This window comes from Doryrhamphus excisus, chromosome 14 (assembly GCF_030265055.1).
Source record: "Doryrhamphus excisus isolate RoL2022-K1 chromosome 14, RoL_Dexc_1.0, whole genome shotgun sequence".
Classification (NCBI taxonomy): Eukaryota; Metazoa; Chordata; class Actinopteri; order Syngnathiformes; family Syngnathidae; genus Doryrhamphus; species Doryrhamphus excisus.
Genome location: NC_080479.1, coordinates 14,179,924 through 14,197,368, shown reverse-complemented (window position 1 = coordinate 14,197,368; position 17,445 = coordinate 14,179,924). Strand labels below are relative to the sequence as shown.

Sequence of the window (17,445 nt, the reverse complement as noted above, 5' to 3'; positions counted from 1 at the left end):
TCTGTGTGAAAATTATATGAATAAAAACTTAATTGATCACATATAAACTCTTAATAAAATGTGACATTAATTGGATGAATTAGACACGGTTATTTCACTTCTAAATAGATTAATAGAAATTGGATAATATTTTGCTGAATTTATGCTGTAATTATTTAATCCTTTTTTAAATTTCATTTTGGACAACCCACGTGATATATACAATAATACATTTATTGAGTTAATTAAGCATTACAGTCAACAAATATGCTTGTTTTACTTTAAAGACAAATTTAAACAATATTTTCACGTTTTGATTATTCAATTTACAACCCAACAACTGTTAAAGCTGGATTGCGATGTTCTTCCGCGCAGTCGCAGTCCATATTGTCCAGCGGCTCATTCGCTAGCAAAACATAACTACATTACCCAGAAAGCAACTTGACTTCGCGCAGTCGCAGTGGTGTTGATACAGTTACTAATTAAAGACCTAGCCAAAGGAATACATTCTGCAGTTATGTAGCTGAAATAAGGCGGACCCGACTATGCTGGGCCCGGTTACTGTAAGCTACTTTTACGGTCTCATTTGGGCCTGACAAGTGTTGTAGTTTCGTTTGTCTTACAGGCAGCTAATTTTAGTAGCCACATGCTAGCAGGCTAAAAAAAAAGGCTACCGTGAGTTTGTTTTTCTGTCTCGGCTAGCTAGTAGCCGTTCGAGTGAACGGACAGGCGGCTAACCTCGCTGCTGTATATGTTTTGAATTCACCGATGGTGTCTTTTGAAAAATAAGTTATCTTCCTCCTCCTCTATACCAAGTGTCCAGCAAAGATGTGGCAAAGTGTCGGGCTCACATTGCTGGTCATTGTGGCCACGCTGCTGTGTGCTCTTATCTTCATGCTGTGTGGTAAGTTTGAAGGACAACAACAATCTTCATGTCCAACTTACATAAGCTGCTGGCTGAGGCCAATATGCGTCATTGTTAATAAGAAGATGACTGCTCAGTCCTAAATCGAAAGCTAACTCTTTAAATCACATAATTCAGAGTGGACTACAAGTCACTCACCAGTTTCAGTCTATTTTTATCTTCTGCTTGTGTTAATACTGTGTGATACCATGCTTTATTGTTTGAACGTCGATCACATGATAACAGCTGATTCCAAATGTGTATATTATCAGTATTTTGATGTTTACAATGTTAACAGGTTAAGATATTTAACATACAGTAATTGTGATAGCTGTAGTGCAATTACAAATCAGTTTGATGTTTATGATGGCGGCTCATCCCAGGGCACCTCGCATGCTATGATATGCTGTGATATGTGACATAACAGGCAATAGAGCACATGATGATTTTTTTTTATCATGCAATGTTGTCTTCTCTGTTGACTCAGGTTGGTATGTAGTCTGGCAGCTCTTCTTGTCCAAGTTCAAGTTCCTGCGCGAGCTCGTCGGGGATGCGGCCGCAGGCCCTCAGGCTGAAACGCAACCGTCCGAAAGCAAGAGCGAACGCGCCGCTAACGTCCCCACTCGAAATCGTCCCAGGACTGCACGCCAAAGAGTTGCCTTTCCAGAGAGCGGCACCTTGTAAGATCATCCACCGTGCACGCTCTCTCTTTGACACTAAATTACAACAACCTTGATGACACTCGCTCACTCTTGAACATGGACGCTTTTTACTTGGACCGGGGCGGATCTAAAAGGAAAAGCCATTTAGCACACCATCCATTTGTATGTTTGGACTTTGGACTGTTCACGTTCTTAAAGTGCAATGAAAGGCTTGAAAGGAAGAGTCAGGGGGTAGTTTGAAGCTGCTACACACCGACACACACAAATCAACGCTGCAGAAAAAAAAAAACACGCCTCTAGCAGCAAACCATGTCCCCCCCCCCCCACCCCCCAAAATCCTTTCTGCCTGCACTAGTGCCTGTCTGTAGATGGCCACTGTTTATCACATCATCCTCTTGTGTAGGCCTATACCGTCTACAATAAGTTAATGGCCACTGTAGAAAAAAAAAAAAAAAAAGAAAAGCTGAGCAGTCCTTGTTGATATTTATGTGATCCAGCATCCCTCCAAGTTACCTGTTGCACCTTTTTTAATCGATGACGATTTCTGTGGAGCAGTTGCTTCAAACCAAACATGTTGAGCCGAGTCCTCTTTGCTGCTCAAATTGAAGCATCACACTGTCAGAAATGAATGTCCTCACTAGTTCATTTTTTTTATATATTAAAATCCTCAACATTCTTTTAACTTGTTTTTTTTTCACTTCAACATTGCCTTTACTATGACGGGTCGTGTGGTAATATACGCAGTCACTACATGGCATCTGTAAAGCTGTAAAGTGTTTGACATTTTCATTCATTCATTTTCTACCGCTTTTTCCTCACGAGGGTCGCGGGGGATGCTGGAGCCTATCCCAGCTGTCTTTGAGCGAGAGGCGGTGTACACCCCGGACCAGTCGCCAGCCAATCACAGGGCACATATAGACAAACAACCATTCACACTCACATTCATACCTATGGACAATTTGGAGTCGCTAATTAACCTAGCATGTTTTTGGAATGTGGAAGGAATGTTTCTGATTTTAATGATCAGAATTTACAGGTAGCAGGTAGCGAGTCTGGCAACCCGGCAGAATCGGAATGTCAGTCCCACTTCCCATCAATGCTTGAGACTTGGTACTCGGGGCCCGAAGAACAGCACACAGGACCAACAAAAAACCTCATCAGTGACTTTATCGTCAGGTATATCATTACCAACTGATGGTGAGTGAGATATGGCGTTTATTGAAACAAAACAAAAATATTATAATTTTCCAGTGCTTGAATGCTGAATCGCTAATGTACACAGATCTACTGTATATCATTCAAATCCAGGTGTACAAATAGAAATAATCTGCAGTTTGTATTGTCAAAGCATGTACTGTATACTTACAGGTGCACGTTCTGTGAGGTGCAAGACCCAATGTGGACACCAGATGGCAGCATCACACAGAAAGTGGATTTACCAAAGACTTGACTCACTCTGGTTGGGTAAATAATGATTCTTACTTGGTTGATATGTTTTATAGGACACTATACTATAGTGTATAGTATATATAATGTATATATATATGATATAATATTTTATAAAATATAATTTTATAAATATTCAGACCTCACAGCTAGGAGACCAGGGTTCAATTCCACCCTCGGCCATCTCTGTGTGGAGTTTGCATGTTCTCCCCGTGCAGGCGTGCGTTTCCTCCCACATTCCAAAAACATGCTAGGTTAATTGGTGACTCCAAATTGTCCATAGGTATGAATGTGAGTGTGAATGGTTGTTTGTCTATATGTGCCCTGTGATTGGCTGGCGACCAGTCCAGGGTGTACCCCGCCTCTCGCCCCGAAGACAGCTGGGATAGGCTCCAGCACCCTTGCGACCCTCGTGAGGAAAAAGCGGTAGAAAATGAATGAATGAATGAATTTTATAAATGCGCAGACCTCACAGCTTGGAGACCAGGGTTCAATTCCACCCTCGGCCATCTCTGTGTGGAGTTTGCATGTTTTCCCCGTGCAGGCGTGGGTTTTCTCCGGATTTCCTCCCACATTCCAAAAACATGCTAGGTTAATTGGCGACTCCAAATTGTCCATAGGTATGAATGTGAGTGTGAATGGTTGTTTGTCTACATGTGCCCTGTGATTGGCTGGCCACCAGTCCAGGGTGTACCCCGTCTCTCGCCCGAAGACAGCTGGGATAGGCTCCAGCACCCCCGCGACCCTCGTGAGGAAAAAGCGGTAGAAAATGAATGAATGAATGAATGAGTTGCGGACTCCGATAGAGCAGCTACACACAATAACCCACACAGAAATCTTTCTAGATCTTTCAGAATCCTAACCTGTTTTCTTGGATTTGTAAATTGTATGTGTTATTAGAGTTTTACACTATATATTCAGCATTAATGTATTTATAATTGACAGTTTCCATGCATGTTCCACATTGAATTGGCGGTGTACTGCTGAGAAAAATATCCCAACATCTTGAAGACAGCACTTGTTTTATTGTTTGTCTCCATATTCCCCTCCAGACAGACTTGGCTGCATGGATTCAAACCTGCAGCTGGGCCTTCTGCACTTTTTGAGAAGCTATAATTTCAGATTCTGCAAATACTTTACAGGAAATGATTGTGGTAAGCCACGGAAATGACATCCACTCTCCACTGCTTCTTGTCTTCTTGCGCACTCTGAGCCTCGCTCCTCCTGCACGCTCTCTCCGAAGGCCTCCCACGCTCCTTCACTGTGTCGACACTCACTAAAACCAAGGTGAGCAGATGACGTCGAAAAAAACACTTTCCGGTGCCATCTCCACGGCCTGACACCTGTTTGTTATCGTTGTACGCCTCAACTGTCCAGACTGTGTCTCATCGGGGGAGCGTGCTGTCGACTCAGCATCCATGTGTGTTCCTCTGCAGCACCTTGCCGAGTTGTGTAACTGCGGGAAAACGGAGAGAGCCAGGTTTGTGGTGTTTGGTCTGTAGCTCCTGGTGACAAACACACACACACACACACACACACACAAATACAAGAAGCTTGTTTTGCTTGACTGTCAGCAGCCAAGACTAAAATAACTTATTGATTCTTGTAGCCCAAAGCACATCCACCCTTGTCAATAACTCCTACACAAAAGGCAACACTTGCACAAATGGAAGCAACTGTTGTTGTCCAATCTACACAATATCAATATTGGAATAATTGGTAGCTTGGCACGTCCTTAAATGTTTATATCAGGTTTAAGAACAGTGGCACTTTTAGTAGAATGTGTGATGTCAAACCTGAGATACCATGAAATCCAGTTTTATACACAATTGTGTTATATTAGCTAGACAACAGTACAATAGCCATTGTCAATGAGGGACAGGCCTAAGACCGAGAGGTGGACATGAGGGACCGCTTATCCTCACGAGGGTTGCAGGGGGCGCTGTCTTCGGGCGAGAGGCGGGGTACACCCTGGACTGGTGGCCAGCCAATCACAGGGCACATATAGACAAAGACATAGACCTCACAGCTAGGAGACCAGGGTTCAATTCCACCCTCGGCCATCTCTGTGTTGAGTTTGCATGTTCTCCCCGTGCATGCGTGGGTTTTCTCTGGGTACTCCGGTTTCCTCCCACATTCCAAAAACATGCTAGGTTAATTGGCGACTCCAAATTGTCCATAGGTATGAATGTGAGTGTGAATGGTTGTTTGTCTATATGTGCCCTGTGATTGGCTGGCGACCAGTCCAGGGTGTACCTCGCCTCTCGGGACAGCTGGGATAGGCTCCAGCACCCCCTCGACCCTCGTGAGGTAGAAAATGAATGAATGTAAACCCCACACAGAGATGGCCGAGGGTGGAATTGAACTCCGGTCTCCTAGCTGTGATGCCTGCGTGCTAACCACTCGTACACCGTGCAGCCCTGGATATTTCAGTGGCATCCAAACATCTGCAATGAACAGATTAATTGTATCTATACTCTTATTTGACAGTAAAAATAGTTTGTGGTTGTTTCTGACCTTTTTGGAAGGGATTAATGATGAAAACGGAGGTTGTACTTCCTCGAGTGTTGGCCAGCCAGCTGCTCATTTTTTTTTTCCTTTCACTTTCTTCAAGCAAACTCAGCAGATGAGCAACAAAATCAGACGTTTTTGAAAAAGGTTGCAAATTCTTTGGCGTCTCCCCAGAGAGCCCACGAAGGAATTTGCTAGATCATAAAAACAAAGGAGTTGGCAGGCAGCGCCAGCCTATGAGTTTTAATGAGATGTTCTGATTGGGAGCTAAAAGGGGGTCTAAGGGGGGGGGGGTCTTGCTGTCATGATGGACTATTGCTGGCATATAGACGCTTCTATAGAGCAAGGATTACCTTGGGGAGGCGCTAGATTTCACCATCATTCCACTTTCAAGAGCCTTTTTGTCAGCCGAGTGCACTTTGAGCGAGAGTAAAAATGTGTTTTGGCATTTCCGGAAAAAAAATGTCTCACACGGTTCAGAGAACACACACTCGCACAAAAAACACAACACAACACATTCTTCACTGTCATAACCAATGTTCCACAGGAAAGGTGAGGAGTTATTCTCTACCCCCCCCCCCCACCCCCCCGCTAGCGAAGGGACAATGAGAAATCATGTCGCTGGCAGTAAAAAGAAGCAGATATTTTTAGATTGGAGGCCGCAAATAACTCTTGATGAGGATTTGAGGATTTTGTGGGGGGTTGGTGAGGGGTGGGTGGGGTGGGGTGGGGGGGGGGGCTGTAGAAATACACACACCACCACCTTCTCCTAAGAATCATTGATAAAGACAGGTCGACTCGAGCTAATAAAACACTTTCTCACAGTGCTGTAAATGCAATGCTCACTAAGGTGACATGGCATCTGTAAAGCTGGGCATAATGCTTGAGTTTGATTGATTCATTCATTCATTCATTTTCTACCGCTTTTCCTCACGAGGGTCACGGGGGGTGCTGGAGCCTATCCCAGCTGTCTTCGGGTGGGAGGCGGGGTACACCCTGGACTGGTGGCCAGCCAATCACAGGGCACATATAGACAAACAACCATTCACACTCACATTCATACCTATGGACAATTTGGAGTCGCCAATTAACCTAGCATGTTTTTGGAATGTGGGAGGAAACCGGAGTACCCGGAGAAAACCAACGCACACACGGGGAGAACATGCAAACTCCACACAGAGATGGCCGAGGGTGGAATTGAACCCTGGTCTCCTAGCTGTGAGGTCTGCGCGCTAATCACTAGACCGCCGTGCCGGTATATGATTTGAATTGCTATATTGAATGTCACAAAAATGCATTTGTACAATGTGAATAATTATTATTTAGTAACATAATAATGTATTTTTGTTAATTATTCAATACATTTGATATGCCAATATCATTTATATTTTATTGATATTTATATGGCTCTTTCAGGTTGAACCACCCAAGAGTCCGGACATTTGAGAAGGATCTAACATGGCATCTGTAAAGCGGCGGTTTATGGTTGAGTATAATTCCATTTAATATTTCATAACATTCTACCACATTTCTGTTTATAACAATTATGTATATTCTTTAGATATTAATATTTCTGATTTGAATTATTTTACATTTTTACACAGAAATTAAGCCGACGTGGCATTAAATTTTATATTTTATAGCTTTGTAAAACATTACTTCGCATACAAATTTCCATATTCTCAATATAATGTTAGATACAAGACCCTATTAAATCATACATTAATATTTTATTTTCATTAGGGATGAGTGATAACAGCATAAAAATGCAATATTGGTTGATATCGGTATCAGGTTTAGTCCCAATCCTTAAAAAAAATACTGTAGCTGACACATATGTGTATATTTAATGTATTCTTAGATATTAATATTTCTGATTTGTATTTGAATTATTTTACATTTTTACACATAAATTAAGCCGACGTGGCATTCAATTTCATATTTTATAGCTTTGTAAAACATTACTTTGCATACAAACTTGCATATTCTTAATATAATTTTGTACAGGACCCTATTAAATCATACATTAATATTTTATTTTAATTAGGGATGAGTGATAACAGCATAAAAATGTAATATTGGTTGATATCGGTATCAGGTTCATTCAAAAATATATTTAAAAAAAATACTGTAGCTGACACATATGTGTATATATAATGTTACACATATCGGTATTGGAAATGAAGACTTGGACAATATCAGCATATCAGTTTTCGTCCAAAAAGCCAATATAGGACATCCTTCATTTTAATATTTAAAATGCATCTCGGTATTTATTATTTCTATTTCCTTTTAAACTAAAATATATTGTGTTTTAGTGTAGTTTATGATTGTGGGTTCTTTTATCATTGTGGGTACAGTGATGAAAACACTGTCTAATTTAGAAAGCAATGCTAAAATTCAAGCACATCCATGCTGTAGGGGAGCGTTAATGTAAAAGAAATGAAAAGACGGCGTATCACGGTTATGAACAAGTCTTTATCTGTGGAGATCCCACATAGAAACACACATATTGATATTAACATGATTTAGGATCTACTGTCACACATCCAGCAGTAAGACACATCAACAACACTCTATGGGTGAAATGAACATAAGGTGCTTTATATAATATATATATATGACTGGAATGTTATGAAAAAAAAAAAAGTCCACATGAAACAATCTACACAAAAATAGAGCCAATATTTACACAACGGGAACTTTATACAACATCCAAAAGAGAAGAATCACCATTTTGCCATTTGAAGCAGCTGTTCTTTGAATTGTTGCGAGTGATGCGACAGATCGGTGACTCTGTCCACCATCTCCTGGATGGCGGCCGTGTTGGGGTAGTTGAGCGCCGCCGTCTTCGTGGCGGCGACCACCGTCTTTAATAAGTCACACAGCACGTTGCTGGAGTTCATCACCCTGTTGGCCACCTCGGGGGCCGAGGCCTGCCGGGACAGGGTGTCTCCGATGAAGACCAGTTTATGGGCGCTGAGGATGACGAACTTGCTGTGCGCCACGAAGATGCGCGGAGGCTGCCCGCCGCTCACGCAGCTGAAGAAGGCGTCCACGGCGCTGAGGAGAGTGACGAAGTGCTGCTCGCACTGCTCCGAGTAGAAGCCCAGCAGCTGGCGGTCTCGGGCGCACGCGCGAGTGGAGGTGGGCAAGGAGGATGTGTCGGACTGGGGGGTCGGGGACCTGCCCGTGTGTTGGTGTGACATCCACTGCGAGATGTCGTTCTCCACGGGTTTGATCACCTCCTGCTCCAACTTCTTGAACTGGTTGATCTGTGAAGAACACCAGAGCGTTCATTATCAGGTTGTTACTGTTCTATTTTTAGTCGTTTGGATTATGTCTGTTGTGCAATGTGGAGGCTGTCATTAATTACTTGCCAAAGGAGGGATCACATCTTTATTATGCACACCAATTCAGTATAGTCACTGGTTAGCATGTGTGCTGTGGGTTTGACATTTGGATTATTTTGGAGTCTTTCTTTCATTGCTAATATGAACTGTGTTGGTTATCATCAACAACCTGCGAGGAGTGAGTGAATCTTTACTACACACACTAAGATGCGGTAGACAAGCGAACAAGAGTGGGTTTGACTTTTGCAGTATTTTGAGTCTTTCTTTCATTGCTAATATGAACTGTGTTGGTAATCATCAACAACCTGCGAGGAGTGATTGAATCTTTACTACACACGCTAAGGTTGCGGTAGACAAGCGAACAGGTTGCGGGTTTGCCTTTTGGATTATTTTGAGTCTTTCTTTCATTGCTAATATGAACTGTGTTGGTTATCATCAATAACCTGCGAGTAGTGATTGGATCTTTACTACACACGCTAAGTTTGTGGTTTTGCCTTTTGGTTTATTTTGAGTCTTTCTTTCATTGCTCATATGAACTATGTTGGTTATCATCAACAACCTGTGAGTAGTGAGTGAATCTTTACTACACACGCTAAGGTTGCGGTAGACAAGCGAACAGGTTGCGGGTTTGCCTTTTGGATTATTTTGAGTCTTTAATTGCTAATATGAACTGTGTTGGTTATCATCAACAACCTGCGAGTAGTGATTGGAACTTACTACACACACAAAGGTTGCGGGTTTGCCTTTTGGATTATTTTGAGTCTTTCTTTCATTGCTCATATGAACTATGTTGGTTATCATCAACAACCTGCGAGGAGTGATTGAATCTTTACTACACACATTAAGGTTGCGGGTTTGACTTTTTGATTATTTTTGAGTCTTTCTTTCATTGCTAATATGAACTGTGTTGGTTATCATCAACAACCTGCGAGTAGTGATTAAATCTAGTACACACGCTAAGGTTGCGGTAGACAAGCGAACAGGTTGCGGGTTTGCCTTTTGTATTATTTTGAGTCTGTCATTGCTAATATGAACTGTGTTGGTTATCATCAACAACCTGCGAGTAGTGATTGGATCTTTACTACACACACTAAGGTTGTGGGTTTGCCTTTTGGATTATTTTTGAGTCTTTCTTTCATTGCTAATATGAATTGTGTTGGTTATCATCAACAACCTGCGAGGAGTGATTGGATCTTTACTACACACACTAAGGTTGTGGGTTTGCCTTTTGGATTATTCTGAGTCAGTGGGTCCCATCAGATGCTGCGATGGCTAACCCTCACCTGCTCTTGGCCCAGCTGAGCTTGATTCTGCTTGATGATGTTTTCTTTCTCCAACAGCTCCTTCTGCTGACGTTCAAAGTCTTCTTTGCCCTGCAAGAGGAGGACGATCGGGTGAGAGAAGCCTTCTGGATGCAGATTTTGCACAGTCTAGTTAAGCAATTTGCTTTAGAACGTGCATGTATTGTTGTGACTAAACTGAAGGTACCTGCAGATGTACGTAGTCGTAGTCTTCCATCCAGCTCTTGACGCACTTCTCGCTGTGGTTCATGTTGTCTTTGTCTTGGCTGGAAGGGACAGGAAACGGCTTGGTCTGACCCCCGTAGGTGTCGCTGTCCGAAGAGGGCGACGTGAGCGGGTGGCTCATGTTCTCGTCGGGCGTGCTCCCGCTGGAGAAGGACCCCTCCATGTGCGTCCGCCTGAATAGCAACTCGGCGCTGTTCCCTATCGTGGAGGCCAGCTGCTTGGCGTCGTCCGGCACGGTTCTGGACACCATGACGAAGCGGGCCAGCTCGTCGCTCTTGTTGTGATGCTTGCTAGCGGCCGAGGCGGCTAACGTGTTCAGCGCCCAGCAGCTGTTTTCCAGGACTTGGTAGATCTGCAGGAGGATCTGCTGCGAGTCCTCCAGGCGGCCCAGCTGCCGTCTCATCTTGCTGTGAAGGGTGGAGTCGGAAAGGGCCGTGGCGTTGGCGGCGGCACCTCTTCCGAATACAACAAAGTCCCCCACGCTCGCACGGATCCTGTCCAGCACTGTGCGGACATCGTTGGCGTGGCGCTCCATGAAGGGAAAAGTCCTCCAGTGAGGGGACGCCGCCATTGAATGCAAAGCCCCGACTGAGGCCTCCACAGCCTGCTGCAGACGGAACAACCTCTGGACTGCTGTGTCGACATCCAAAACCAAGCGCCCCTCGGCGCTGGAGCCCGTGGAGGACGAGGAAGTGGACATGCTGCTTCGCGTGCTTCCCGTGCTGGAGAACGACAAGCGGTTCACGCCTTCCGTCACATCCGCAACTGCACGGGAATCCTGAGCGGGGACATCATACACGCCTTTGTCTCGATCGGCGGGCGAGCTTCTGTGCTGGGGGAGCTGCATGCCCCGCGGGATGTCATAGACGTCGCTCTGAGAGCCGGCGCCCGCTGAGAGAAGAGCGGTCGGAGGTACGTCGTAGATGCCCTCGTTGCTGTTCTGCTTTTGGTGCTGACCCGAGGGCTCCATGCTGGGGGGGAAGTCGTAATGAGACTGGGGGTTCTGCGTGGTTTTGCTGATTGCGGGTGGTGGAACGTCATAGATGCCCTCCTGCATGTGTTTGAGAGGCTGAGGGAAGTCGTAGGTGCCCTCCTGGGGGGCGGGGTTTGCTCTGCAGGGCGGCACCGAGTAGACCTGTTGGCAGATATGAACGGGCATCACGTTTACGTCCGCTAAAGCTAACTAATACTGCTTTTCATTCCTTTCTTAGACAGCAAAGGCGGAACCTTCACACACAGCATCCTGGGAGACTACAATCGGGGCAAGTAAGTTCATTGCAATTTTTAACCTTAATTAGCAACGACGACGCCATTTTCTGGTTAAAAGAAACAAAATGTTGCATGTCTTGCCTGGAAAAAAATGAAGTTTCTACTGGAGGGTTTTAAACCACAGTCAAGCAAAGCCACAAAAATGTCATAAATGGGCCACTTAGCACTTTATTACCATAATACTGCTAAGTGTCACACATACACCAAAAATGGTATCAATAACGTCACATGACATTGCACCAAGCAGTACTACTACTAGAGCTCTGACCTGTTCGGAATGTCCTCTTACCGATTGCGAAGAGGAAGGAGGAACATCATAAACGTCTTGTCCTGTCCTGAGATCAGTTTGAGACGGGGGCACGTCGTAGATGTCTTGGTTCCGTGCGCCTCCCTGCTGTCCAGGGTATTGCGAACCTAGCATCTGACCAGGTGGAACATCATACACCTGAAAGATGACGATAATGAAGATTGTAGTCATGCTAATGTTTGCTGTAATTAATGTAATTAATTTATATCAATTTGAAAAAAAGAAGACAATGGATGGATGGAATGATGGATGATGGATGAAAAGTAAACATGCCTTACTATCTTTTCCCACTTTATTATTAGAAGGTGCTAATTGTGTTGTGTTTAAAGAAAAAAAAAATAAATAAAAAAGTCGTCCAACCACCTACCCCCTGTGATCTACTGGGTGGGACATCATAGAGGTCCTGCTGGTTGTGCTGTCCTGGGCTGTAGGTGTACAACTGTCCCACTCTGGTGGGGGTCACCACCTGTCCAATCACAGCAGGGGGGAAGAGACAAACAATGAGAGCGGCTGTCTTTAAGAATGACACCTGGCACACGACGGCGGCGGCGTTCGAGACAAACAAGGCCGGGGGACTTCTGTGTCTGTTTGTTGGGGGCCGCCATTGTTGCGCCTGGTTCTCATTTTCCAGGTCCTGGTGTGACCCAGTAACAGTTAGTGGGTACCGTTGAGGCTGATAGACCGGGACAGGCTAACATGTTGCTTGTTTGAGCTGATTAGCAAAGAAAAACAGCGTGATGGAAATGGATTTAATGATGTCACACAAGTTCTAAATATGTTATTTACTTTGTTTTTATTGGAGGAAATCAGGATTTAGGGCGGCACGGCGGTCTAGTGGTTAGCGCGCAGACCTCACAGCTAGTAGACCAGGGTTCAATTCCACCCTCGGGCATCTCTGTGTGGAGTTTGCATGTTCTGTGTGGGGTTTTCTCCGGGTACTCCGGTTTCCTCCCACATTCCAAAAAACATGCTAGGTTAATTAGCGACTCCAAATTGTCCATAGATATGAATGTGAGTGTGAATGGTTGTTTGTCTATATGTGCCCTGTGATTGGCTGGCGACCAGTCCAGGGCTCCAGCACCCCAGCGACCCTCGTGAGGAAAAAGCGGTAGAAAATGAATGATTGAAATCAGGATTTAGGAAGTTGAAGCACTCCTTTACGTTTTGGTCCAGATTATCATAATAATAACGTGATTAGCGAAAAGGATAGCTGGCTTCACTTAAACCAGCCAATGACATATTTGTCTTTTTGCCCCCCCCCCCCCATCCTCCCTCCCTCCCTCCCCATCCCCGGGCCCCCCTCTTTCCCGTCAGTGCTAATCAGTCCTTCCACACCTCCTAATCCCACTCTTTATTTCCACTCCCCCTCCCCCCCCCTACACTGCGGCCTTGTATCCCCTAAAAAGCAAAGCGGCAGACCTCCTCGCTGCGTCAGACAGACAGAGGAATTCTGGGAATGTCCTCCTTGGGCCCACAACTCCTTTTTCCAACCCCCATCCCAATGCTACCGTCGCCTCTATTGGTTCATTACCAGGATTCAAAAATAGGCATCATACCCGTCTTGTCTCTGAGGGGGGTACAAGACTTTAGTCACAGTATCCTCTCTTCTTGAGTCATCATAAAGCTGATAGTGAGGGAAATCAGACTGGGATTCATCTTTCAGGGAAGAGAGAATCGGGTTAAGAGGAGAGAGGGGGTGGGGGGGGGGGTGGGGGGGTTGGACCGGTCTGTTAAAGAGATTTATGAAAAAACGTCAACAGGAGGGGGGGGGGGGGTGATGGAAAATAGGAGTATGTTTCTCAGTATGGAAAGGAATGCCATTCAAACGTCGGAGTCCAAAGTGAAGCTCATATGGTTCTAATCAATTCCACTTGAACAAGCTGGAGGTGATTTAAGGTGTTCATTGGCGGCATACCTGTCCACGCATGCAAAGGGCCCCTGACTGAAACCCACACCGATGGCTGAAATAAACCAGCTGAGGAATAAATAGCCTCCGTGAGCATCGCTCTTCTCACGCACTTCTTCTTCTCGCTCGTGGGAACCGCCCACTGCAGGCAACAAGCAAACAATAAAACTGACAAGCGGTGCGTTGCAGTTTAAAGGAACAGAACAAAAATCTGAGGCTCTGAGAATAAAGTACAGTTTAGCGACTCGTGAAGAGATACGGTGCGGACCAAACCACAAATCATATTGATTTGGGCTGTCAAGGGCCTAATTGATCATTGGATTAATCGAACAGGCTTCAGATTAACTGAGTAAGAATATAATTGTACATTAATTATCGTACCTGAATCGTCATAAAACAAAAAGGCAACATCTGAAATCAGGGCTCTAATAATGTTAAAATGTATCTTGTGTTCCACTATATTGGGTAATACGAGTGTAAAGGTGACTATAGGGGTGTTACTTTATGTCTAGAGGGCTCTAATAATGTTAAAATGTATCTTGTGTTCCACTATATTGGGTAAAGGTGACTATAGGGGTGTTACTTTGTTAGAGGGCTCTAATAATGTTAAAATGTATCTTGTGTTCCACTATATTGGGTAATACGAGTGTAAAGGTGACTATAGGGGTGTTACTTTTTGTCTAGAGGGCTCTAATAATGTTAAAATGTATCTTGTGTTCCACTATATTGGGTAATACGAGTGTAAAGGTGACTATAGGGGTGTTACTTTTTGTCTAGAGGGCTCTGATAATGTTAAAATGTATCTTGTGTTCCACTATATTGGGTAATACGAGTGTAAAGGTGACTATAGGGGTGTTGCTTTTTGTCTAGAGGGCTCTAATCATGTTAAAATGTATCTTGTGTTCCACTATATTGGGTAATACGAGTGTAAAGGTGACTATAGGGGTGTTACTTTTTGTCTAGAGGGCTCTAATAATGTTAAAATGTATCTTGTGTTCCACTATATTGGGTAATACGAGTGTAAAGGTGACTATAGGGGTGTTACTTTATGTCTAGAGGGCTCTAATAATGTTAAAATGTATCTTGTGTTTCACTATATTGGGTAATACGAGTATAAAGGTGACTATAGGGGTGTTACTTTATGTCTAGAGGGCTCTAATGTTAAAATGTATCTTGTGTTCCACTATATTGGGTAATACGAGTGTAAAGGTGACTATAGGGGTGTTACTTTATGTCTAGAGGGCTCTAATGTTAAAATGTATCTTGTGTTCCACTATATTGGGTAATACGAGTGTAAAGGTGACTATAGGGGTGTTACTGTTTGTCTAATCCGAGGCTCTGAGAATAAAGTACAGTTTAGCGACTCATGAAGAGATATGTTGCGGACCAAACCACAAATCATATTGATTTGGGCTGTCAAGGGCCTAATTGATCATTGGATTAATCGAACAGGCTTCAGATTAACTGAGTAAGAATATAATTGTACATTAATTATCGTACCTGAATCGTCATAAAACAAAAAAGGCAACATCTGAAATCATGACCAATCCAGACTTGTAGAGACCAGTACTGCTCGGTGGAACCGCGGCTCAAGTAAAAGCAAAGTGACGTTTAGTAAAAAGGTCACACCGGCCCCGCGGGTTGAGTCCTGTGCGTTGGCGATAAGAGGATACAGGGACTCAGCTGCCACACACAGATGGCAGCAAGGTGTGTGTATAAGACCTCCATTGACCCTTTTTCAACAGGTACGTGTCATGGCCTCTGAGCAGCACTCATTTATGTCCCATCTCCTCCCTCTTGTTTACCCGATATACACTGTTGCCTCGGAGGCGTACACTGTCACTGTCATAATTCCTGCGGGGTAAATATTTACCGGGTCCGGTGAGGTTGGTTGCTTTTTTTTTTGTGGCGCCGGCGGCACCCTTTTTCAGAACAATAAAAGGGAGTCGAGGCGATGATGACATCACGGAGGGCCCCTATGAGAGCGAACAAACATTTGCTCCCACTGAGTTGATAGGCTGGAAGGATTCCTTCACGGGGAGGAAGCGTATTACCAAAGTAAAGGGGGGGGGAGGATCAGGTTTAAAGTGGTGCCCTGAGGAGCCAAACAGATATGTTATGTGTTGCGGTGAGTGCGTCATGGCGCTCCCACTGTTTGCTTAGTACACGGGCAGGCTCGGGTTTTGGCACGTAGGACTTACTTTAGACTTGACTGATGATGTCGTCATAACTTCAACAACTCTTTCATGGGCTTGTTATAAACCTTGATGGATTTTATGTACTGCACATTATATCCTTATTGTAATATGAAAAATCAGAGTCGTATTATTGTGATTGTTCTAGAATTAAGAAGCACAACTGTAGGCTCACTGAGTATCACTGTAGGCCTTTTAGGTAGGTAGGGGGCCGATCCAATCCAGTAATGGTATTGAGTCCAATACCAGCTTAATTCATGTTTTTGGAAATTTCCAATACTACCTGCGGAGATTTCCGAACCATAAGCCATGCCTGTGCAAACGTAGCCAAACAAGTACCAGACACGCTTTGCCGCACCAGTGCTCCACTTCACTCGTTCACGGCCACACACACAACAACTGAAAACCACTACACAAAACTTGTGCGTTGCTACAATATCATACTTGCAAAAATATTTCATTCTAAATGATTCTACTTCAGTAATAATAATAATATTGCACCTATAAAACTGTCACGGTTCAACCCAAAATGGCTGACTGCTTTTGACACAATAATCCCGAGTAAAAAAACATGGTGACTATAGGGGTGTTACTTTGTCTAGCAGGCTCTAATAATGTTAAAACGTATCTTGTGTTCCACTATATTGGGTAATACGAGTGTAAAGGTGACTATAGGGGTGTTACTTTGTCTAGAGGACGTTAATAATGTTAAAATGTATCTTGTGTTCCACTATATTGGGTAATGCGAGTGTAAAGGTGACTATAGGGGTGTTACTTTTTGTATAGAGGGCTCTAATCATGTTAAAATGTATCTTGTGTTCCACCATATTGGGTGATACGAGTGTAAAGGTGACTATAGGGGTGTTACTGTTTGTCTAGAGGGCTCTAATAATGTTAAAATGTATCTTGTGTTCCACTATATTGGGTAAAACGAGTGTAAAGGTGACTATAGGGGTGTTACTTTGTCTTGCGGGCTCTAATAATGTTAAAATGTATCTTGTGTTCCACTATATTGGGTAATACGAGTGTAAATGTGACTATAGGGGTGTTACTTTTTGTCTAGAGGGCTCTAATAATGTTAAAATGTATCTTGTGTTCCACTATATTGGGTAACACAAGTGTAAAGGTGACTATAGGAGTGTTACTTTTTGTCTAGAGGGCTCTAATAATGTTAAAATGTATCTTGTGTTCCACTATATTGGGTAGTAGGAGTGTAAAGGTGACTATAGGGGTGTTACTTTGTCTAGAGGGCTCTAATAATGTTAAAATGTATCTTGTGTTCCACTATATTGGGTAGTAGGAGTGTAAAGGTGACTATAGGGGTGTTACTTTGTCTAGAGGGCTCTAATAATGTTAAAATGTATCTCGTGTGGAATTAAATATCAAT

At 43.7% G+C, this 17,445-nt stretch overlaps 3 protein-coding genes across 3 annotated transcripts in view; 2 read left to right on the top strand and 1 right to left on the bottom strand.

The window, feature by feature from the left end:
• Window positions 1–430: 430 nt before the first annotated feature.
• On the top strand, window positions 431–2,227 carry smim13 (small integral membrane protein 13). The gene is made up of 2 exons (XM_058046252.1): window positions 431–883; window positions 1,371–2,227. Exons 1-2 carry the CDS (start codon window positions 808–810, stop codon window positions 1,565–1,567), a joined length of 273 nt encoding a protein of 90 aa, XP_057902235.1. The 5' UTR covers window positions 431–807; the 3' UTR covers window positions 1,568–2,227.
• A 77-nt stretch (window positions 2,228–2,304) lies between these two features.
• tmem170b (transmembrane protein 170B) overlaps window positions 2,305–17,445 on the top strand; it is an 88,353-nt gene continuing 73,212 nt past the window's right edge. Inside the window, 8 exon segments of the mRNA XM_058046250.1 lie at window positions 2,305–2,742; window positions 2,914–3,009; window positions 4,134–4,278; window positions 4,369–4,471; window positions 6,919–6,987; window positions 10,196–10,249; window positions 10,430–11,293; window positions 11,593–11,647. The gene's annotated coding sequence lies outside the window, so the exon portion shown is untranslated.
• The window catches only part of nedd9 (neural precursor cell expressed, developmentally down-regulated 9), a 32,271-nt gene continuing 22,786 nt past the window's right edge, over window positions 7,961–17,445 (bottom strand). The window contains exons 3-7 of the mRNA XM_058046210.1: window positions 12,325–12,423; window positions 11,940–12,095; window positions 10,344–11,516; window positions 10,139–10,228; window positions 7,961–8,777 (exon numbers count right to left, since the gene is read on the bottom strand). Of these exons, the coding sequence (XP_057902193.1) occupies window positions 8,232–8,777; window positions 10,139–10,228; window positions 10,344–11,516; window positions 11,940–12,095; window positions 12,325–12,423 (2,064 nt within the window). The 3' untranslated portion in view covers window positions 7,961–8,231. The remainder of the gene's footprint in view (window positions 8,778–10,138; window positions 10,229–10,343; window positions 11,517–11,939; window positions 12,096–12,324; window positions 12,424–17,445) is intronic.

Excerpts from the sequence above, each read along its gene's own strand:
- smim13 (XM_058046252.1), top strand. The coding sequence starts at position 808 with ATGTGGCAAAGTGTCGGGCTCACATTGCTGGTCATTGTGGCCACGCTG. Across the intron at positions 884-1,370 it reads TCTTATCTTCATGCTGTGTG|GTTGGTATGTAGTCTGGCAG; the intron begins GTAAGTTTGAAG and ends CTGTTGACTCAG.